This window comes from Mustelus asterias, chromosome 9, assembly GCF_964213995.1.
Source record: "Mustelus asterias chromosome 9, sMusAst1.hap1.1, whole genome shotgun sequence".
NCBI classification, from domain to species: Eukaryota; Metazoa; Chordata; class Chondrichthyes; order Carcharhiniformes; family Triakidae; genus Mustelus; species Mustelus asterias.
This window is the reverse complement of record NC_135809.1, coordinates 16453697-16478200: the sequence shown is the minus strand read 5'-3', so window position 1 is coordinate 16478200 and position 24504 is coordinate 16453697. Positions and strand designations below refer to the sequence as shown.

At 40.5% G+C, this 24504-nt stretch overlaps 1 protein-coding gene across 4 annotated transcripts in view; it reads right to left on the bottom strand.

The window, feature by feature from the left end:
* frs2a (fibroblast growth factor receptor substrate 2a) overlaps positions 1-24504 on the bottom strand; it is a 77689-nt gene that overhangs the window by 6088 nt on the left and 47097 nt on the right. For all 4 annotated transcript variants that reach the window (XM_078219755.1, XM_078219756.1, XM_078219757.1 and 1 more), the window contains 4 exons: positions 18339-18449; positions 7910-8001; positions 4507-4693; positions 172-330 (listed from right to left, as the gene is read on the bottom strand). In XM_078219755.1, coding sequence (XP_078075881.1) covers positions 172-330; positions 4507-4693; positions 7910-7975 — 412 coding nt within the window. In that variant the 5' untranslated portion in view covers positions 7976-8001; positions 18339-18449. The remainder of the gene's footprint in view (positions 1-171; positions 331-4506; positions 4694-7909; positions 8002-18338; positions 18450-24504) is intronic.

The following is a 24504-nucleotide window of genomic DNA, read 5'->3' as shown; positions in this document are numbered from 1 at the left end:
CGATGGGCCGAGTGGCCTAATCCTGTTCCTAAATGGTCTTATAGAACCTCATAGTTCAGAATGACACTGAGACCAAATTCACAGCAGGGGCATCCTTTAGCCACTTGGCCTTCAAGGTGAAGCTGTTGGCTTTCAAGGAATATTTCTGAACAAAACACAGATAATACTCACTGGTAGGTGTCCGCGGAGTTCTCGGAATATCTAATTCATTTTGCTGTTCGGTTCTTTCGACAACTGGCTCTTCCACTACACTGATACTGTTCGATTGCATTATATCCTGCAGCAAGTTGAAAATCTCTTCTGCTCGTGCACATTTGAAAGCAAAGATTCCTAAAGAACATTAATGATCTAATATGAAGCCAATGTAAAAGATTTTGAAACATCTATGACAAATTGAATTAATATGTACAATGTTATATATTTTATTCATTGACACATTTTACATGTTGAATAAAAATAATAGCAACATATTTATTTGGCACCTTTAACATAATAAAACCTTCCAAGTTTCACAGAAGCATTATAAAACAAGTATGCCAAGTTACATATGGAGATATTAGGTCACTCAACCAAAAGCCTGGGGTTGGGGTAAATTACTGCGTTAAGTCAATGTCATGGGAGGATTTGAAAACAAGGATGGGAATTTTGAACTCGAGGTGTTGATGTCAATGTTAAAATGGTGAAATCAAGGTTTAATGATTTACAAACTTCTTCCCTCCCCTTTCTCCTGAGGGCTTTGAATGCATGCCAGAGTATCGATGCCAAGGGCATTGCTGACTCTCCCCCCACTAGCTGTTATTCACCTGAGACTGGCCATTAAGTGCCAGCAGGATATTCACTCTTTGGAGCGTTATAGCTGGGTATAATCTTCCCCCAACTCCCAAACAGATGCACTACCAGAAGACATCACTGGATAGCAATCAGGAACAGACCCACCCCTGTCCCAGAGTCACCATGGCAAGTTATAGCTATCTACAACCACCCCAGCTGAGGATCCAATAACACAGCACACAGACCAGGAATTAAGTCTTTGTGGTCCACATGGCTCGGCTATCTACTGGATTAATGATAAACCATTGTGGGGAACAATGTGCAGATTTTTCATTGATGTTTTTAACAATGAACACAAATTACATAAAAGGGTCATAAGAGGCAATATATATTTGATAAATCTGTCAGAATAAAAGGAGAAAGAAATGCTAATTGCATGATACTGTAACAGCGTGGGGGCGTGGGCCAGGGAAGGCAATGCCGTTTAAACAGACACACAACTGGCTGGCCCCCGAAGTGATTACATACAGTAAATGCAGGCACCAATGCCAGCTGTCTCTCCAGTATTGTGCCTCTTTGTAACGAACAGCAGAGGGAGCTTCACTTACCACTACAAGTATAGACAGATACCCAGTGATGTCCACCATTCCCAGCTTTTTGATTTATTCTTCCATTGTAAGCATTAAGTCAGAGTCAACATTCTTGTTAATTTAAGTACTCAATGTTAGAAATTATTTACTTTCCAAATACCAAAACTGAATCAATTCTGATAAATTGATGCCACAAAACGCCAATGAGCATTTGAATTCACGCAAGACATTTAATCCTTGTTTGATATTGAATGGAAAACAAATGATAGTGTAACGCATTTCCAAGTGGATAATTAAATAGTCTCATGTCGCTGAATTGTTTCAAACTTGGTTTATAAGTAATGAAATGTTGTGAAGTACAGAGTTTATTCATTACTGTGGCTTTTTGAAAACAGCAAGATCCCACAAACAGTAAAATTACTGATAGGTGAACTTGATTTTGACGGTACTGATTTAGGGCAGAATGTTGGCTGGGGAACTGGAAGAACGCTTTCCTCCTCTCCGAATGGGGTCACAGGATATTTAATTACCTCCTGTACTACCAAATATGCAGACGGGATCGAAAGTTTAATATGTCATCTGAAGGACAGCATCATCACCAGGAGTCCCTCACCACTGCATTGGAGTGTTATTTCAGGTTATATGTTTAATTCTTGGATTGGGACACAGACTAAGAATGATGATGGGTGTGGCACCTCGGTGTTATCCCACACTCAGGAAAATTAAATATAAAGACAAGGTACATTTTGACTCCCATGAAATTATTTGGAATTTCTGCTTGGAATGTTAATTACAAAAAAGTGCTCGCACTAAAATGTCTTAAGGTGGTGACAGAACAAATTGTTTCTCAAGTGCAATGACGGTTGGTAAAATGGAGTGAGATCGGATCAGGAAGTTCCTTAGCCAATGCTCAGTTCATTTATTGCAATAGGGGACTGAAATTGACCTTAACTACTCATTTTTTGGAAGAATGGGTATAGGGAGAGATGAAAAACAAGAGTGCCAGCTTTTGATTGTTATTCAACGGTCCTTAATGAAAATGCAGTTGTAGGACAAGATCTTGGACTGTAGAGCTCTTCTAAGACCAAGAAAACTCCTTGGGTATCTTGTCTGTGCAGCAAATATTCATTTTTGCTCCTTTCTGTGCTACATTGAATGCTCTCATTTAAAAGTAAATTCCATTCATCTCCTGAAGGCATTGATTCCTTTTTGGTTTATTGATCCATGGGCATTGCTTAATTTCCACTACCCGAACTAAATGGTTGTTAATCAAGCGTGAGCCATAAGTGTGAATCACACAGCTACTGAAACAGGGAGCTCTACTGCGGTGCCCTATATGGTTGAATAGCCTGCTGACTCTCACTGTCAAAGCTCACACATCAATAAAGGCCACTTGAGTGAAAGGCTGTAAAATCCATTGAAATTTATAATCAGCAAGGAATCAACACCTCCAGGAATGGAGGGAAATTTTGATGAGAAAAGAGAAATTGTTCTATTGGTGTTGGGACTGCTGTTGTTTCTAATCAACATAAATGACTTGGATAAAGAAATACAGTGCAATGTTGTCAAATTGCAGATGATACCAAATGAAAAATGGGAGAATCTAGAACTAGGGGGTCACTGTTTAAAAATAAGGGGCCACCCATTTAACGCAAAGATGAGGAGATTTCTCTTTCTTGGAGGGTTACGAGTCTTTGGAACTCTTTTCCTCAAAAACCAGCGGAAACATAGAGTTTTTGAATACTTTTAAGGCAGAGGTAGATAGATTCTTGATAAGCAAGGGGGTGAAGATTATTGGGGATTGACAGGAATGTGGAATTGAGGTTACAATCGAATCAGCCATAATCTTATTGATGGCAGAGCAGGCTCAAGGGGCCAACGCCTACCCCTAATTCGTGTGTTCATAAAATGAAAGTAGGCAGAGCAGTAGTAGATTAAATTTTATGCAGACAAGTCTAAAGTACTGCACATGGAAAGAAAACATTTGTGATACATCTGCTTAATGAATGGTTCTGAATTTGTTAAGAATGAAGGAGTGCAAGACCTAGCAGTCTTAAGACTCTTCACTCAACATGTCCAGCTAACACAGAGCAACAATCAAAAAAACAGACGGTTGAAAAGTAGAATACAAGTCAGAGAAAGTCGCAAACAAACTTTGCACTGTGGATATTGCTGCTTCCATCCTTGGTTGCCAAGACTAAAATGACATTCATGTGCTGGAGGCAGTACAGAGCACAGCCTGAGGATGCCCCCTAATCTCAAAGGTATGAGTTACGAGAAAATAATGGAGAAATACCTCAGTCTCAAAGAGACAATTGAGAAGGTCATCTTACAGACGTAGTCAAGAAAATGGAAAAGGAAAATTTAGAATATTACTTGAAATTGCAAAAGAAAGATGAGGATATGATATGATTAGGCAGGGTCAACATGGTTTTAAGAAAGGAAAATAGCGTTTGACAGATTTGTTTGTTTTTTGAGGATGTAATTAGCAGGGTAGATGAAGGGAAAATCAGTAGATATAGCATATTTGGATTTTTATAAGGCATTTCATAAGGGATGGAAAATACAGCTGAGATCTAAGATCAGCCATCTTACTGAATGATGGAGCAGGCTCGAGAGGTAGGATGGCCTATCCTACTCTTATTTCTCATGAGATACAAGGTCCAGCCTGATAAAATGTACATTCAGGATTGATATCCATAAACTCCTCACACAAAGAATATTCAATGCTATAGACCCTCAGTTAGATGCTGAAATGGGGAACTTTAGAATAATGAATGAATTAAGGTGGTCAGTAAATAACTTATGAAAATCAAAACAACTACTTGCATTTTTACATTAGATCCTTAACATTAGAAAATGCCCCAAAACATTCAATACAGCATAGAAAACACCAGCAACGGAAATTAAATCTAATGAGAAAAAAAACCATAATAAGCATAAGATGGCATGGTTAAGTAGTAAACTGTAGTTAAATGTTATTTATAAATTAATAATACTCTCCCAAATTACTATACATATATGGAACAGTTCCATAAAATTCAACTGAATTCAAAACAAGGCAATCTCTCAAAGTATTGATTTGAACACAAATGCAAGAGGTGACGGTATTCTTCTAAACCAGATAAATAAATGACAAACATACCTTGCCCAGTTTGGCATCTGCGGCCACTTTCAAAAGAGAAGAGATTAGAATCATAACCGTATCGGCGCAGACAGAGGTAGGGCCATTTCACAAGATCTCTCTTCCGTGTGTGTAAAATCAATTCTGTGTCTGTAAGTTCCATTATACCAGACCCCAGCTCATTACCATCATCATCCACATTAATCACCTGGGGGGGGTGGAAAAGGTGCACCTTTAAACCTTAGTGTTCTACGAACTGGGTAATACTTCTACCAAAAAATGTTCGAACACAGATAGCAGTGTCAATCTCATTTCTATGGAATTAAATGTATGAATTTGGGCAATCTAATACTCCACTAATGGAGAAATAGCTGTCTTAGGTCAAAAATGCATATGGTGTGGTTTCTGGATTTCTAACACCTTGGACAATGCCACATTGTTAAAAGCAGCGATCTTGTTTATCATAGAAGCCTGCAAAATACTGGTGAAGTTTAGAATCCTAGATATACCCAGATTGTAGCTAAAGTGTAAAAGATAGACAAATAAATTGTGCTTGGCATGCTGTAATCAGCAGGGCACTTGCAAGGATCAGCACTCGGGCCTCAGCTATTTACAATGTCCATTAATGATTAGGAGTGAGTGCCATGTGCAGCGTATCCAAATTTGTTGACATTACCAAGTTAGATTGGAAAGTCAGCAGTGAACGCAAAGAGGCTGCAGAAGGATATGGACAGGTGAGTGATTGGGTAGATGAAATATGATGTGCAAGAGTTATCCACTTTGTTCTATAAAAAAATTATGGAAATAATTTTTTTGAATTGACAGAGACTGGGTAATGATTGCAGTCAGAGGAATCTTGCACACAAAATTACAGAAAATTGACATGCAGGTACAGCAAGCAATTAGGAATGCAAATTGTATGTTCGGTTCTGTTACAAAGAGATTGGAGTATTGAAGTAAATAAATCTTACGAAAATTATACAGGGCATTGGTGAGGCCACACCTGGAATAGTATGTATAGTTTTGGTCTCCTTAACTAGAGGAGGATATGCTTGCCCTAGAGAGATTTTAGCAAAGGTTCACCAGAGTGGTTCCTTGGATAAAAGTACTGTTCTATGAGAAAAGACTGTATAGACTAAGACTGTATATTCTAGTTTGGAAGAATGATGGAAAATCTAATTTAAACATAAAATTCTTTGCAATGATTTAATATTACAGCTTGTGTTTAACAGCACATCAAATCATAATTATTCGTTAAACTCGGAGACCTGCAAAACCTTTGCAGTAAAATTAATACAGTGAGTCCTCGCTTTAAGTCACCCTGCTTAACGCCATTTTGTTTCAATGTTTTTTTTATCCTTTAAGGCCTGTTATTTTTGTAATTCCAGCTAGGAATGCACAGCACTATTCATGCATAGCACAGTATTTCAACCCGCACACTGGTTTTTCCGGGCAAGAAATGTTCAAAGGTACTTAATTCAGGATTTAATATTGATTCCTATGGGAACCCATGATCCATAAAGTCGTTTCACTTAAAAATCGCAACTTTCAAAAACGCATTTGCTGTATCTTGAATCCCACAGTATTTCTTTAAATGCCTTCCTATACCATCCTCATCCCTTTCATATCAACCCCATCCCAGTCTCCTCATTCAACATTTCCTCTGTATTCACCACTATCCCAATTCCGTGTCCCCAGAAAACCTTACACTAGGTAGTTATCAGATGGATCAAAAATTATTATATGTGGTATGCTGAGTACGCAATTTATACAACAAAGTTTTAAAATATCTGATTAACCAACCATCATCCCACAGCTGCAGGACGGAGTTTTTTGGAACAATCTCACCAAACATAAAACACTGTGCAAAGCAAGGCCCTCAAACATGCTAGGAATCGTCATTATAAGCGAGTTGCTGTCTTGGGGTTCAGTGGGCGAATCCCTGGTCAGCAGTGACTTGTTCAAATTTTACTCTAAATCTATTTCACTCTGCCACTATGTAGTTGTTCTGACGCTGATTGTGTATAAATCTCTGCTAATCAGTGTTGTTATTGTAGATTCATGGTTTCTGATACTTTCAAAAAGGTTCATTCCTGGTTATTTCATTTCAATATTTTCCCCGTGGCACATTTCCTGGCAGCGCCTCGCCATTGGCTGCTGGTGGGATCTTCCAGTCCCGCCCATATTTACGGTGTTTTACAGTAGTTTGCTCGTCCTTCTGCCAGGGAACCGTCGAGAGGGGTAGCCTTTGGCGGGACCAGAAGATCCCGGGGGCGAGGAGGGCATGGAAATCTCACCCACTGAAATATTTTATTACATTACTACACCACATTGTTTCCACAGAGCATCTTCTATTCTCCCCAATTATCAGACTCACTTTAGCCCATTACTTTCTATAACTAATACTGAAGTCTCCAATTTTGTTTCTTCTTTTAAGTCTTTTTTCTGCAGCCTTTGAAAGGAGTTTCCTGCTGCAGTGGTTTTGATCATACAAGTCATGTTTACCATGAAGAAAATGCTAAAAATAAATTTCCATGACTGAGACCAAGCAGATTTTAAATAGTAAATGAGATTAAGAATGGAGCCAGGGAGTGAACTGATACTGAGGCATGCAAACCAATACATGGTTTCTCAAGGAGGAAAGGAATCGAAGTTGAAAAAACAGTGCAGAGCACCGTCAGGTTTGAGGAACGGGACATATGGTAAATCAGAAAATATTGATTAGGTCACATGCAACTCCAAACTTAAAATACGGAATGCTGTAGAAGGAAGAACTGACGTAAGTAGGGACTTGACCAGTTTAGAGGAGCTAGGAAAGAATGAGACTTATTCGATGAGAGTTTAATAGAATCCCTACAGTGCAGAAGGAGGCCATTCAGCCCATTTGAGTCTGCACCGGCCACAATCCCTCCCAGGCCCTGTCCCCTTAACCCTCCTGACATTAAGGGGCAATTTAGCATGGCCAATTCACCTAACCTGCACATCTTTGGAGTGTGGGAGGAAACCAGAGCACCCGGAGGAAACACACGCAGACACGGGGAGAATGTGCAAACTCCACACAGGCAGTAACCCAAAGCCAGAATTGAACCCGGGTCTCTGGCATTATGAGGCAGCAGTGCTAACCACTGTGCCACCCAAATTTGATTTGAGGGAGGAGGAAGGGAACCTGGTAAAACATGGATGAAAAAGTAGTATTCACTGCAGGTGCCGAAAATCTGACATAAAAACAGAAAATACTGGAAAAGAAACTCAAGAGATTAGGCAGCATCTGTGGAGAGATACATGGACGGCAGGGATTTCGCCCCCCCCCCGCGGGGTAGAGGTGGCTTAATTGCGCAATCTTCTGGTCCCACCAGTGTCTATGGAGTTTACGAGGGAAAGAGAGACATGCAGTCGTAATGCACAATAAGCTTAAACATGTTACCTTAAATTTTGCTTGATGGTCATCTGGGACAGTATCTTTTTCTGGACAGCTACAACAGCTACCCATGACTTCTTCAGAAGACCGCCTGATCTCTGAAATAAAAACATTTAAAGATGTCATTTATAAATTCAAAGGAAAGTATTTTCCATTTACATGATGCTGATTTTATAGGAAAATGTCAGGGAAGCGTCACAAAAGGAAAAAAAAACAAATTTTTACCAGACTCCAGGTCTTTTTAATTTTAATTATGCTCATATACGTTTTAAATTCATTTTGTTAACAGTGTATGATCACATAAGAACATAAGAAATAGGAGCAGGAGTAGGCCATCTAGCTCCTCGAGCCTGCCCCGCCATTCAATAAGATCATGGCTGATCTGACGTGGATCAGTACCACTTACCCGGCTGATCCCCATAACCCTTAATTCCCTTACCGCTCAGGAATCCATCCATCCGCGCTTTAAACATATTCAGCGAGGTAGCCTCCACCACCTAAGTGGGCAGAGAATTCCAGAGATTCACCACCCTCTGGGAGAAGAAGTTCCTCCTCAACTCTGTCTTAAACCGACCCCCCTTTATTTTGAGGCTGTGTCCTCTAGTTTTAACTTCCTTACTAAGTGGAAAGAATCTCTCCGCCTCCACCCTATCCAGCCCCCGCATTATCTTATAAGTCTCCATAAGATCCCCCCTCATCCTTCTAAACTCCAACGAGTACAAACCCAATCTCCTCAGCCTCTCCTCATAATCCAAACCCCTCATCTCCGGTATCAACCTGGTGAACCTTCTCTGCACTCCCTCCAATGCCAATATATCCTTCCTCATATAAGGGGACCAATACTGCACACAGTATTCCAGCTGCGGCCTCACCAATGCCCTGTACAGGTGCATCAAGACATCCCTGCTTTTATATTCTATCCCCCTCGCGATATAGGCCAACATCCCATTTGCCTTCTTGATCACCTGTTGTACCTGCAGACTGGGCTTTTGCGTCTCATGCACAAGGACCCCCAGGTCCCTTTGCACGGTAGCATGTTTTAATTTGTTTCCATTGAGATAGTAATCCCATTTGTTATTATTTCCTCCAAAGTGTATAACCTCGCATTTATCAACGTTATACTCCATTTGCCATATCCTCGCCCACTCACTCAGCCTGTCCAAATCTCTCTGCAGATCTTCTCCGTCCTCCACACGATTCACTTTTCCACTTATCTTTGTGTCGTCTGCAAACTTCGTTACCCTACACTCCGTCCCCTCCTCCAGATCATCTATATAAATGGTAAATAGTTGCGGCCCGAGTACCGATCCCTGTGGCACGCCACTAGTTACCTTCCTCCAACCGGAAAAACACCCATTTATTCCGACTCTTTGCTTCCTGTCGGATAGCCAGTCCCCAATCCACTTTAACACACTACCCCCAACTCCGTGTGCCCTAATCTTCTTCAGCAGCCTATTATGGGGCACCTTATCAAACGCCTTATGGAAATCCAAAAACACCGCATCCACCAGTTCTCCTCCATCAACCGCCCTAGTCACATCTTCATAAAAATCCAACATGTTCGTCAAGCACGACTTTCCCCTCATGAATCCATGCTGCGTCTGATTGATCGAACTATTTCTATCCAGATGCCCTGCTATCTCCTCTTTAATAATGGATTCCAGCATTTTCCCTACTACAGACGTTAAGCTGACCGGCCTATAGTTACCCGCCTTTTGTCTCCTTCCTTTTTTAAACAGCGGCGTAACATTAGCCGTTTTCCAATCAACCGGCACTACCCCAGAATGCAACGAGTTTTGATAAATAATCACTAACGCATCCACTATTACCTCACATACTGAAAGAGGGTACGATATATGTGTTTGTCGAATGAGAACTGGTTTAATGTGTAAATCAGGGGAACAAAGTGTTCCTACCTCACCCAGAACTCCAAACTTAAAGAATAATTTAAAGATTGCTATAATCATATGTGGGTTGTTATTTCTGAATTGAGAACAACATAGGTAGATTAGGTTTAAGGCAATGGTGGGCAACCTGCAGACAGGGGGCCACATGCAGCTATCTGGGTTCTGAGTGCTGCTCATGAAGCACTGTTGACCATTGCCCATGCGCAGAATTGCCACATTCCACTGGTTTCCGTCCAAATTTTTTCTCTACCGGTATGGGCGGCACAGTGGTTAGCACTGCTGCTTCACAGCTCCAGGGACCCGGGTTCAATTCCGGCCTTGGGTAACTGCCTGTGTGGAGCTTGCACATTTTCCCCGTGTCTGTATTAGTTTCCTCTGGGGGCTCCAGTTTCCTCTCTCAGTCCAAAGGTTTGGAGGGTTAGGTTGATTGGCCACGCTAAATTGTCCCTTAGTTTCAGGGGGTAGTAGCAGGGTAAATATGTGGGGGTACAACGATAGGGCCTGGGTGGGATTGTTGTCGGTGCTTACCCGATGGGCCGAATGGCCTCCTTCTGTACTGTAGGAATTCTATGACTGAAATGATACGCATGTGAAGCAAGGGCAAGTGAAGTGAGGTGCGCGCTGGTTGCACACAACACTGACTGTGAAAACCATGCACTTCCTCTGCGTCCAAAGTGTAAATATTTATTTTGTTTTTACCATCTGGAGTTGATGATTAAGCATTTTCCATAATTTATGAAATATTTGTTTTGTATTAAATGTATTTAATTTTATTCATGGGGTCATGAACAAACCTGATTTCAATCTTGTGGCCCACTGAGATGAAGGAGGGCCACCCATGCGGCCCACTCACTAGCCTGTGTTGCCCATCACTGATTTAAGGAATTTACCAAATTCAGTTAGCTGGGAGATAACGAGGGACAGGCTCCCAATTATGACATGTTTAAAAATTTAAGTCTTGATTCGAGTGTCCTTTAACTCATACGGATGAATAAATGCAATGCAAGCAATTGTAGGAAGTTAAATTATAGAAGCAATGGCCTTAATAAAATTGTTCACTAAGAAAAATGCTAATTCAGAACACACAAAGTAGCTCTCTAATCTTGTCTTATGAAACTTTTAATCCTCAGACATGTCTAATCAGCGCCACTGACAATTAAAATGAGTGGCTCATCACACCGGGTAGTGTATTAAACTAAAGCAAATGCCAAGATACCTCATTCAGCAATAAACTCTTCTAACCACCTCCCTATGCTGAAGTCATTCCCATTGCCATCAATCCAAAAGTAATTTGTGGAACCTGCAGTAATCAGGTCTCGCAACCAGATAGGGCCATTCAGATGACACATTTATTGGTGTTGTTCCAACTGTCTGAGAAAGAGAGCTGGAATCAGCACTATTGCTGTTGCTGGATACCAATCCCAGCAGTTCCAGAACCCAAAAAGATCTCATTAACTATTTCTCTTCTTGCAGTTTTTGGAAAATCATAGTAAGGCGCTTTCTTCAAGTTAAAATGTTACACTCAACAATATAAATATGGTTTGAAACCATTTGGCTCCATCAGATTTATCTATCGCAGAAACTGATTCAAAGCAAAGGCAGAGCACTGAAATTAAATTTCATTTTCTAAATTAAACCTAAATCTAGATAAACATCCAAAACAACTAAGTGGCTTCGTACAACTCAGATTCATAGAATCATCATCAGCATAGAATCCCTACAGTGCAGAAAGAGGCCATTCGGCCCATCGAGTCTGCACCGACCACAATCCCACCCAGGACCTATTCCTGTAACCCCTCATATTTACGCTAGCTAATCCCCCTGACACTAGGGTTAATTTGGCATGACTAATCAACCTAACCCGCACATCGTTGGAGTGTGGGAGGAAACCAGAGCACCCGGAGGAAACCCACACAGACACGGGGAGAATGTGCAAACTCCAAATTGATTGTGACCCGAGGCCAGAATTGAACCCGGGTCCCTGGCGCTGTGAGGCAGCAGAACTAACCACTGTGCCGCCCAATTCCAATGATTGGAAGAAAACGTGATCTTCACTTATGCAGAATATAAATAGATCATGAAGGTGTTTTGAAGTTGAGGCAGTTATGTTTCAACTGCTGCGTGTTAAAATGCATTTCTAAAATGCATTTCCATTTCCACTATGAAACTGAAAAGCTCAAGTAATTTAGTACAAAGATTAACTATTTGAATAGGGTTTGCCACAATTGAAAATTATTTGTTTTGTCTGTTATTTGTTAAAAAATAGACTTTTGCTTTTCTAGTATTGCTTAAACATTTTCACAATTTGTTCAACTTGACTGCAACATTGGAGGAGGTCACAAGCACACATCCAAGACAAAAAAATTATTGTGGTGAATATTTTTCACATGGAAGTACCAAAGTTACTGATTTAAGCTCATTAAAAAGAAAGTGAACGGAATTATGAAATTAGATCCCCAAACATTTCTAAAAATCCAACATTTAGTTACTATAAACCAATATAAACCCTACTTGAAAACAGCTGGAATTCTGAAATCTGATCTCCTTACGCTTGTTAAAAAAAGTCACCGAATCTCATGTAATAAAATCAGAGTTTGATTTAGTCACCATTTAGAAACTGGCATCCTGGGATACAATGAAGTCTGTGCAGAACACAAGAACAGGATATGATCAAAACCTGTTCCCTTTCTCCTCCTTGAAGGCCCCAGGAAATTAAGAAAGTTCTTCTCATTTTATGCTTGACTGACTTTGAAATTGTGGCCAGCAATTTCACTACCCTGGATTCCGCCTTTGCCTGATATCAATCTTCCCTTTCTCTCCTCATTTGAAGTTTGAAATAATCTACAAAGGATATAATGGATACTCAATGAAAGAGGAAATCAGGTGCAAAAGATTCTATACAATCATTAATTTTCTCACTGCTAATGTCTCTAGCAGCAAATTGTTTGTGATATGTATAAACTTTCTGATGTATGGCTAGATGTATAGAGCACACATTCTTACCACCTATAGTTTAGTGCAAAAATCACTACAATAAAAGCTTTAGATGGCACAATTAGCCCCAATTTATTAAAGACAGACTACAGCAATGTGCTGACTATAATAACACATTCTGCTCTTTCAATGTGATGCATGTCAATTATCACTTCAGTACAGTAATTAATGCACTGTCCCACCTTCACTGATTTTTTTTCCTGAAATTGTTGCACATTTTTTCCTCATGTTCAACCACTCTCCTCTAGATTCAGGCTGACGGTGTTCTTTTCCAAAATGTAACAGGTGCCATTCCCCAATCATTGGTAATTGACCCAAAAGATCTTGAGAAACCATAAGGACCATAAACAGGAGTAGGCAATTCAGCCCCTTGAGCCTGCTCCGCCATTTAATTCGATCATGGTTGATCTCATCTCAGCCTCAACTCCACTTACCTGCCTGTTCACCATAGCCCTTAAAACCCTTACTAATTAAAAATCTGTCCACCCCTTCCTAAATTTACTCAAAGTCCCAGCATCCACCACATTCTGAGGAAGTAATGTGAGAAGGCGCCTGACCTAGAAGGTCAGCAGTGTAGAGCTAGGTAGCAACATGAAAGGGTATGTCATGGAGTCCTCTCCATATCTGCACCCTCTACTGCAATTGTGTATATAGTTCAGTAATGCTAACAAAGACTTCTCGGTAACTTCTACAAGGCTGCTTAATGTTTTAAAGCAGTACACACTACAGGTAGTGATAAACCAACAAAAAAATAGTCAGGCCACCAATGACAAAGGCTTATCTCTCAGCAATTGCTGCAGAATGTCTTTTTAGCTAGAGACGTGAATCAAGTCCAAAATGTTGATTCAGTGGTGCTCGAAAGCATTAGATATGATCTGCTTAATCTCAACTCAGCTGAAGTTACAGGGGCTCTTAGTGTTTCCAAACCAGCTTCCCCTTTAACCAATACCAATTGAAAGCAGACTTAATGCATGGTGGTTTTAGGGATACTGCAGATGCAAACTAGTTTGCCTACATAACAACAATTGTTGTGTCCCCACTACAAAATGTAATTGATCATGTAAACACTTAAGGATTTCACTGTGAAAGGCAGTGCATAAATTTGAAGATTATATCCATAGCTATTAATCTTTTGATAAGTACATTGTGTTAGTGGAAATGAATAGATTTAGTAAAAGGGGAGGTTACAGTTAACGCCCCTGCATTGGAGTAAATCACATGCTAGTCAAATGCTTATAGTCTGGTGTACATTACACACCCCCAACGATCTGAAATCAGCAAGAACCTTCCAGCAAGGACTTAGCTGCTTACATCAGGGCAGATGGTCTCGAGCTAGGAGCAGATAATGTTCCTGCTTTTGGGTGAAGATTTAACAATGAACCTATGTAGACAAGAGTGGAATTTAAAACAATGTTCTGTGTACTGACCAACTGTATAAACAATGTATCTATGACTTAGGAGAGTGCTGCTTTGGACGTTTCTCTGGAGTAGTGCCCTCCATGCCTGAATCATGACTAAATAACTATAAGCTGTACCCGAGTTTCCTGTGGTTAGTTGTAAGAAGTCCACCACAACAATTAGGCGTAGTTAGCAGGATACTTGTTTCGGATCATTGGAATGGCTCTGCAAACAGGGTGAATATATTTACCAACAATAGTTAGTGTAACAAGCCTGCCTAAGAACATTTTGGTCGCGTATCAAAAGAACCTGAAATGCGAACTAAGAGCAGGAGGCACCAAGATAGGAGGCAGGGCCGTGTTGACAGACTAGTGGTCGCAAAGCTACGCAGGTAGGCCAAAACCCTTATGGTGTGAAGTTCAGGAGGCAGAGCCATGCAGTCATTGCTAAAGCAGGGTGTTGTTCATAAACATTATAGATTCAAAGAATTTGTTTGGAAAGGTAACTAAAAATACATTTAATTTGAACTGCCGCGTGTTTCTGTTTAAAGAAATTCAAACTGTGCTAGAATGCAACTACAAAGAAATAGTTTGTTCCCAAAATATAAAGATAAACCTGCAGTTTGGCCGAAATCCAATTTGAACTTTCCAAAACATGAGTGTTTAAAAAATAAGATTCGGTTAACAACACATTTCACAAATTATTTCTTTCAACTTTAAGTAGCGAATTAGCCCGTTTGGATTCTGCAAAAAAAGTAAACCCTTTTAGCAGACAGTTCATTAAAAAAAAATCTCTACATAGTTTTTGTTCTCTAATGTAAAGTTTGAAGTTTATTTATTAGTGTCACATGGAGGCCTATATTAACACTGCAATGAAGTTACTGTGAAAATCCCCTAGTTGCCACACTCCGGTACCTGTCTGGGTACACTGAGGGAGAATTTAGCATGGCCAATGCATCTAACCAGCACGTCATTTGGACTGTGGGAGGAAACGGGAGCACCCAGAGGAAACCCACGCAAACATGGGGAGAACGTGCAGACTCCGCACAGACAGTGACCCAAGCCGGGAATTGAACCCGGGTCTCTGGCGCTGTGAGGCAGCAGTGTTGCCACAGTGCCACCCCTATTGTAACCTACAAACTGAGATTTCTCTGGGGTAGTGCCCTCCATGAATAAACAATTGTAACCTGTTCCTGAGTCACCTGTGGTTAGTTGGAAGAAGTCGACCACAACAATTGGGAAGCAGAACTAGGCTGCACTTTCACACTTAAAATCAATCCAGCTGGATAATAAACAGCTGTCTAGATATCAATGCTAAATAACAGTTGGTATCAGCTCAAAGTTCAAAGTGAGTTGGCTGGTGTGAAATCATTTGTAAATGATAGTGCATCATGGGCTTTTTGGTCACTAATCCTTGTCAAAACATTAGCATAACAACTGAAGTCCCTGGTCAGTTTAATGATCATTGACAGGCAGGCAGACAACAACTGAACAAGTGAGCTGTTCAGAAGAATGTTTATCACCTTGGGGCATCTTTTATCCAAAAGATCTTAACATTACTTGATACCAAATCCTGTCAATCCTTGTTTAGAATGTAGTGCAGCAGGTTTGATGGAAATTATGATAACCAGCGATAAGGATCAGCATTGTTTACTACCTTCTCAATAATAGCGAATCTTTCAGCATAGTTAAAGCTGCAAAACCAGGTTGTTCAAAGGCACCAGAATGCTTATGAAATGCCACTTAATATTTAATACCAATCTGCATAAATAACTGCTAGTTTGCCCACAGGCATTGGAACCCATGACCAAGAATAGGTCTTAATTTAGATTAACTTCATATTAAAATCCTTTCATTCATTCAACAGGGAGAATGAATGAATGTGTAGTTGGTATCCTGCAAGCCTCCTGCTTTTTCTTCCCAACCAGCACCTGCCCCCAATTTATTTCTCTTTCCCTTTACAATTTTTAGCATTTTTTCCACAGGGGTAGTGCACACCTTGGTAGGGGACAGTTCCTGTTGACAGTCTTATGATACCTCACCCAGGTGGCTTTCTTCACATTTTTAAATAAAACTAAAAACTGGTCTTCAAACTAAATTTCTCAGCAAACTACAAAAGGTTCACCAACAATTCAGGTATCCTCATTAAGTTTTAGATAACCTTTTGTTCCTTAGTATGTTATCCTTACTGCTGAATTGATGCATTAATGGCTACAGAGTTGGATTAAGAGGCTTGTACTCCAGAATAAATAGAGACATAGAAGATAGGAACAGGAAGAGGCCATTTGGCCCTTGGAGCCTGCTCCGCCATTCATCATGATCATGGATGATCTTCCGACTCAATAGCCTAATCCTGCTTTCTCCCCATAACCTTTGATCCCACTTGCCCCAAGTACTATATCTAGCTGCCTCTTGAATACATTCAATACATAATATATGTACCTCCATTTGCACCAAGGAGATGAATTCCAGTAATCTAGATCCCAATAAGGTTACAAGCTCCTGAAAAGATTTGATCTTAAAAGAAAGCATCCATCCTAAGTCTAAACATGAACAAATGTTCTCTTATCGAACTCCTTTCCATTGGAATGAGAATGACAGCTAATGCTGCTGCATTATGAATCTAGGTTTTGTAAGATCAGCTCTCATCCCCTGCAGTGACCACAAAGGCACTTCCTCAAGTTCCATATTTTCAGTCTTGAACACCAGGGTTTGCAAGAAATTTGGTGTAACTGAGAAATACCTCAAATTTTATACATCAAAAGTAAACCTAAGTTGGTTTTCACACTGATGGGAAATGACTGGAATGTTTAAAAATAAGTCTATGAGGTGGTGCATTCAGCTGCAAAGTGGCACCCTCACCTGAGACACAATTTGCAGTATTTAGCGATTTTGAAGCTTTTGTTTCAGGACACCAGGTTCTGAGGCCCTCACTGGGTTAACAGCCTGTACTGCAGCAGAGATCAAAGGCTTAGCACTAAGGACTAACAAGCAACGCCCTGAATTTGTTCCTTGTGGTCTTGTACAACTTCCTTCCTACAGGTCTAGCATCCTGGTTAACCAGCTCAGGTCACTTTCATGGCTTATCCAAAACTTGTGAGAATCAACACTTCCAATAGATGGTTGAATTATCCTAAATGAGTTTATAGGACAGTTGTTCTATGGTCGACTTTGTCCCCAAACTATCTTGTCATTTAACTTACTTAATGTTCATTATGAGGATCACAATTTGCCTCGGCTTCTCCCACTTCGGGGAGGAGCCAAGGAAAAAAAACAGCAGGCAGGATTCCCACTTGTAACTCCTGTAACGTGTCCCTTTGTGGACAGGAGAAGATCATCCTCAACTTCTTCTACCCGTAATCAAATAACCTGCTGACACTCATTGTCGTGGATCACACAAGAAAAACAACCTCTCGGATAAGCTCTCAAACGACTGTCAGCGGGAACTGCTTGTGGAAGAAATGTTGAAAATTAAAATGGAAATGAGAAAGAAAATGGGGTCAGGTGCTCCAACCAATAAACCATCCGTGCACTGGAATAAATGTTTTTGTAACATTTTTAATATAAATCCTAATCTCATTTGTATGCATTTAATATTAGTTTTTAAAACGACCTGTGCCACAATATGATCATTTGAAAATCAAAACCCAGGACATGATTCAGATGACCGAATTGGACACTGTACAGAACAGGTCAAAAGGTTGAAAGACAGCCTTCAGATTAATGTTCTGTAGCTAAAGTGCAATATTTGTTTATAAAACAAACATCTTTCTTGAACAGAAATTTAATGTTATATAAACAAATAAAAAAGAATCCAGGTACAAAGAAAACTTCATGAAGACAACCTGCTTGTCATCAGAATGTTGAACTTTAATTTCTTTAATAAGTTAAATGCGTTTCGACTGAAATTTGGTTTAATTTGCAATAGGTGATGTGAACAATTTAGATTGTTAGTTAAAAATCAGGTCATGTGCTTCTGTCTCTTAAAGCAATCACACAAACACACACACTCTCTCCAAATTTCATATCTACATCTTTCCTGGTTCAAAAAGTACAGTACATTAAAAAAATGATGCACATCTTTAAGTTGATGCCTTCTCATCCGCATCTTAAGCAAAGCTCTAAGAATTCACTTACCCAGACTTGGCCATTAGAGATAATGCTCCGAGTCTCTGTCTTAGTGTCATGAATCCAATCATATTTCAGAAGTTCTGTGTAATCATTGAACAGCCATCTTATATTTTCACCCTGAAGACAGAAAAAGCAAAGCATTGGGCACAGCAAATCAGACATTGTGCAATCGCTCATAGAACAACGTGTAGACGAAATCACAATGTGTGTACATTTTTTAAACTGCAATTCACCTCCATTTCAAATAAAATTAAGATAATGATCATCGAACCAAAGTAAACAGTTTAAATTCCTGTAACTGTAGTTGGAAAGACTAGGACCAAGTTCTGAAGCCAAAATACAGCAGAATTCTTGTGTTCAAATGACTGATGATAATGCCACATAATTACATTTTTTGCATTCCACTACATCAAGCATGGGTTAAATTTAGCATTGGCAGTGTTTCTCCCACTGGCTTAGTACAAAGCCTTGCAAGATACCAAGTTTGATCCTTAGTCTGTTCTATATTAATTCAACATCACCAGTGTCAATGTAACGATCCTGCATCCAGCCTTAGCACCCTTTTGCTTGGAGGGGAAAGTTAGTGACAACTCCCACCTCTGACTGTTTTTCAAAAAAAAAGATTCCTAATAGAATTAGCGTGTGATCAGCTGAGGAGCACCTCCCCATCACCGCATTCTCACTCATAAATTACAGACAAAGCTTATACATGAATAACAAACACTCAAATGGAATAATTGAGGACCCCTGCTTCATATGAAATTGGGTCCCGACACTGACAGGAATGGGGGGGGGGGGGTTAAGAAAAAAAAATCCAAAACTGTAAATATCCCAAGCCAACTTAATATACCTCAATCAAAAATGGAGGGGGAATTGGTAAAGATCCTTTTCCCATTTACCATAAAAAAACAGTTTGACAGTAGGGTTTCTGAAGGGTAGCTGCCAACTTTTAGGCAGCTGTGTTGTGCACTTGTGTCCACTCGGAATTATTTTAAGCTCCTCTTTATCTTGGACCCCATAACAGCTGTGGAGAGCAGAAATTTTCATCCCAGGCCATATGAACTAGATTCATGCAGCATTTCTTTTTAAACACCACTGCTAATTTAACAGTAAAAGTACTGCGTTTCCACCAGCTGACATGTTGCATATTATCAATTAGCGAGACATTCCACTATGTACGACAAAAATAGCCAATTATACTGTACTGAAGTATGCATGAATCACACTGCACAAGTTCTATGCACAACCTTTGAACAAGACATTGATGATTTCGTCTCGTACTATGCACCTTTTTAGCATTAACCTTCAATGTCTTAACTTCCAGATTGTTTAGTCACAAAGCTCATATAAACTGCAGAATAAAGATTGCCAGTGTGTTAGGTCTAAACAGTACAGAAGAATATGCGTCTTGGAAATTATTTCAAATTCGAGAAATTGAATTAATTTTTAGGAACAGTTGGAACTTTCCAAAAGCTCACTGTTTCAATCCTACGGACCTAGCATTACTCAGCCGTTTTTTTTGTTCAACTGATGCAATCGAAAGCTACACAAGATTAGCCTTAACTTGTGCTGTGTCACTGACTTAGATTTCAGACATTTATACAATATAGCTACCTCAGGTTAGCATGATAAATCCAGAACATTCACCAACTTTTTATTGCATAGAAGAAAATTAGAAATATTTGTCAACAGGCAGAAACAGTGGAAAAACTATTAGGGCCTATTATACTGATTTATACACTAGGAATCAGCTTTGGGTGGCACAGTGGTTAGCACTGCTGCCTCACAGCTCCAGGGACCTGGGTTCGATTCCTGTCTTGGGTCACTGTCTGTGTGGAGTTTGCACATTCTCTCAGTGTCTGTGTGGGTTTCCTCTGGGTGCTCCGGTTTCCTCCCCACACTCCAAGGATGTGCGGGTTAGGTGGATTGGCCAAGTTAAATTGCCCCTTAGTGTCAGGGGGACTAGCCAGGGTAAATGCATGGGATTATGAGGATAGGACTTGGGTGGGATTGCGGTCAGTGCCGACTTGATGGGCTGAATGGCCTCCTTCTGCACTGTAGGATTCTATGATTCAAAGAGGGAAAAAAGGGGGAGAAAGGTCAGCCATGATTCCTGCTCCTGATTTCTATCTCTGACTCTGTGAGAAACTGATGCGTCATGTGGTCAGATACTGGCGCTCACAAATGATCATTTGAGCATTACATTGGAGTGGGAGGCCCCTTTGTGTCAAGACCCCAAAATCAATGAATATTTCCAGGAAAGGAAGGACAATTAATCTCAAGATCCTGAAGTTCCTTGAAATGACCACTGCCATGTTCTTCCAAGCTATTTCTTGGAATAGACCCCTTAAATAACCATTATCTACTACTCAGGCAATGGTCGTAATTCAGCTTATTGCAAGTAAGAACTTTTTTATTAGGGATAGATCACAAATTTTTTAAAATTGAAATCTGAGCTTTGAAGGTTTTGTGGAAACTTGAACAAGTAGAAATTCTGGCCATAATTTTCCAATCTTCCTTGCGGGGCCAGAGGATTGGAGAATTGCAAATGTTACATCCTTGCTCAGAAAAGGGTATAAGGATAAGTTTAGCAATGACAGGTTAGTCAAGGGGAGGCAATGGCCTAGTGGCTTTATCGCTAGACAATTAATCCAGAAACTCAGCCAATATTCAGGGGACCTTGGTTGGAATCCTGCCACAGCAGATGGTGGAATCTGAATTCAATTAAAAAAAGATCTGGAATTAAGAATCTACTGACGACCATGAAACCATTGTCGATTGTCGAAAAAACCCATCTGGTTCACTAATTCCTTTAGGGGAGGAAATCTGCCATCTTTCTAGTCATTTGATTAATTTAGCAAAGCCAGCATAGATTTGTTTAACTAACCTGCTTGAATATTTTGATGAGGTAACAGAGAAGGTTGATGAAGGTAGTGCTGTTGATATGGTGTACATGGATTTCCAGAAGGTATTTGATAAAGTGCCACACAACAGACTTGCGAGCAAAGTTAGAGCTCATAGGATAAAAGACACAGTAGCAATGGATATGAAATTGGCCAAGTGACAGGGAATAAAGTAGTAGCGACTGGAGGAAAAGTTTGTGTCCTCTGCTCTTCCTGAAATATATTAATAACGTAGACTTTGGTGTACAGGGCATAAATTCAAAATTTATGGCTGATATAAAACTTGAAAATATTGTGAACCATGTGGAGGCTAGTGTAGAGTTTCAAAAGGGTATAGACAGGTTGATGGAGTGGGTGGGCAAGTGGCAAGTGAAATTCAATGCACAGGAACCTGAAATGCTTAATTTTGGTAGCACGATGCAGAGGCAATAAAGGGCTCAATTCTAAAGGGAACACAGGAGCAGAGGGATCTGGGTCTATATGTGTGCATAGATTACTGAAGGTGGCAGGACAGGTTGAGAGTGGTTAATAAAGCATACAGCATCCTGGGATTTATTAATATGGGCATAACATGCAAAAAACTGGTTCAGCCTCAACTGGAGTTCTGGGCACCACACTTTGGGAGGTATATGAAGACATTAGAGAGGGTGCAGAAAAGATTCACGATAATGGTATCAGAGTTGAGTGAGGAACTTCAGTTATGTAGAAAAATTGAAGAAGTTGGAGCTGTTCTCCTTGGAGGAGAAAGAGGAGATCTGATAGCGGGATTCAAAATCATGAGGGTTCTGGACAAAGCAGAGAGGGAGAAACTGTTCTAGTTTCTAGCGGAAGGATTGAGAACCAGAGGCCACAGATTGGAGGTAATTGGCAAAACAAGAAATGGTGACCAAAGGAAAACCCTTTTCCAGCAGCGAGGAGTTAGAATCTAGGACACACAGCCTGAGTGTGTGTGGAGAAAAAGCCAATTGAGTTTTTGAAAAGGGAAATGCAAAGCAAACATTTGAAGGACTAAAGGAAAAGGCAGGGGAGGGGCAGTAGATGAATTGCTTCTGGGGGGCCAACACAGATATGATGGACCAAATAGCCTCCTTGTGTGCTATAACCATTCTATGATTTTACGATTATAAATGAATTCACATAAAAACGAGAAACAGCTACATTGCTGCAGGCAGCTGGCAATGCTACAGCCTTTTATTTCAGCTCAAGAGGGTAGAAGTCTTGTTCACTTTACACAATTAATTTTAGTTTAATCAACAAAACTGCTCTCTGGTAAGGTAATCAAGGGTTAACTTGTGGCAGCATAACTGGCAGATCAGTGTACAAGATGGCTTCATCGGCATCAATGCTATTCTGAGATCTACTCAACTAACCGAGTTGTTGTTAACTAAAGTGGTACCTGGTATTTTTTTCCTTGCTATGATCATTCCTTCCCCTTTCCTCCAACACACTTGCAGCAACGTTTTGATGAGTATATGTATATTAAACCACACCTTCCCTCTGGCAAATGTTCTAAGCAGAGCTCATTTAAAATTTTTGGGCACGGGATCAGTCAGAACGGTTGGGATGAGTGGCTATTTGTTTGTACAGGACTGATCTCCCTGGAACGTCTGCAATAAATAGGATACACGCCAGCTCAGACTTTGGGGTGGGGCGGGAAGGGTGTGTATGGAGAAGGGGGAGGTGGGGCGGAGAAAAGATTGGAGTGCAAGGAAACTCCTTATTTTCCTACTATACACAAATGATGTTCGCAGTTGATGTTGGGATTTTCGATTGCTGCACAAAGTTGGAGCTGCTGTTCTGACCTCCATACAAACTGGAGCTGTAACCTCTTACTGAAACTAATGTAAATTCTGGCTACCCAAACTATGATCGTTAAGTGGATTTTTTTCTGGCATTCACATCATATTTATTGTGAACTGTAGGAGGGCGGCACGGTGGCACAGTGGTTAGCACTGCTGCCTCACAGCTCCAGCGACCTGGGTTTGATTCCTGGCTTGGGATACTGTCTGTGCGGAGTCTGCACGTTCTCCCCGTGTCTGCGTGTGTTTCCTCCGGATGCTTCGGTTTCGTCCCACAGTCCAAAAGACATGCTGGTTAGGTGCATTGGCCATGCTAAATTCTCCCTCAGTGTACCCGAACAGGTGCCGGAGTGTGGCAACTAGGGGATTTTCCACAGTAACTTCATTGCAGTGTTAATGCAAGCCTACTTGGGGCACTAATAAATAAATATACACTAGATCAAGGCTGAAATAGTTTGACCATCCTTTCATTTCACCAAATTGTCCCTTTACTTTCTGCATGACACAACATACAATACTGAAATCAGGTAAATTGCACAAGGACATGCAGAAGAAACTTTGCTTTTCCAATGTCCGGGATAATTAATAAGGTACCCAGATTGGCTCGAGTTTTTTTTAAAAAACAGCTACTCTCTTCAATCGTAGAGAGCTAGGAAACAATAAGTTTGGAGATGTTGCCTTCTTTTTGCCTCACGATGCTACTTAAATTCCATTTGCCGTGTCCCAATAATGCTTACTTTCAATATGTAAGTGAGCTTTTCTCTTTCCAGGGTACGCCGACATTTAACTTGCAGACGGAAAACAACATTCCGTCGATTGCCTCAGCATTGAATGCTTTGATTCCATTGAATGCTTACATGGCCTAATCCAGTTCCTGTGTTCCTAATTTTTCCTGACCATAACATGTCCATTCTCTTGAAGATTCCAAATTAGTTCGTTAACCCCTTCAGTTCTAATGGGGAAAAAGGCGTTTGAAGTCTCTACTCGTAAGTAGAATCACTCACCCCTAACAGCAACCTCATCAATCTATTTGCCATTACTTTCACATCCTCCTTCTCATGATGCGTTGCACAAAATATCAGCATGCTAATAATCTTAGACTGTGTTGTGGCTCTTGTGTTAATGGACACTCATCGATGCAAAAGTGGCTGAATAATCTGGGAGGCGAGATGAGAACCCCGCTAGGAGGGTGTATTGTACTGGTTACAGTTTTTTTAAAATTGCAAAATATATCCTACTTTTAAAAAGCTGCTTTCATATTCAGTTTGGCACCACCCTGCCCCAGTGCAGGGACTGCCACTGGCTGCATGAGGCCCAACAGTGAACATACCCAACTTTCCTACAGCTAATGGCCTGACAGCTGGCACTGGAAGATCCACCAGGTCTTTCTTCAGATTATAGCCTGCTACATAAGCCCTATTAATCGGGAACCATCGTTCACATGGCTCACTATGTGCATCACAGCATTAA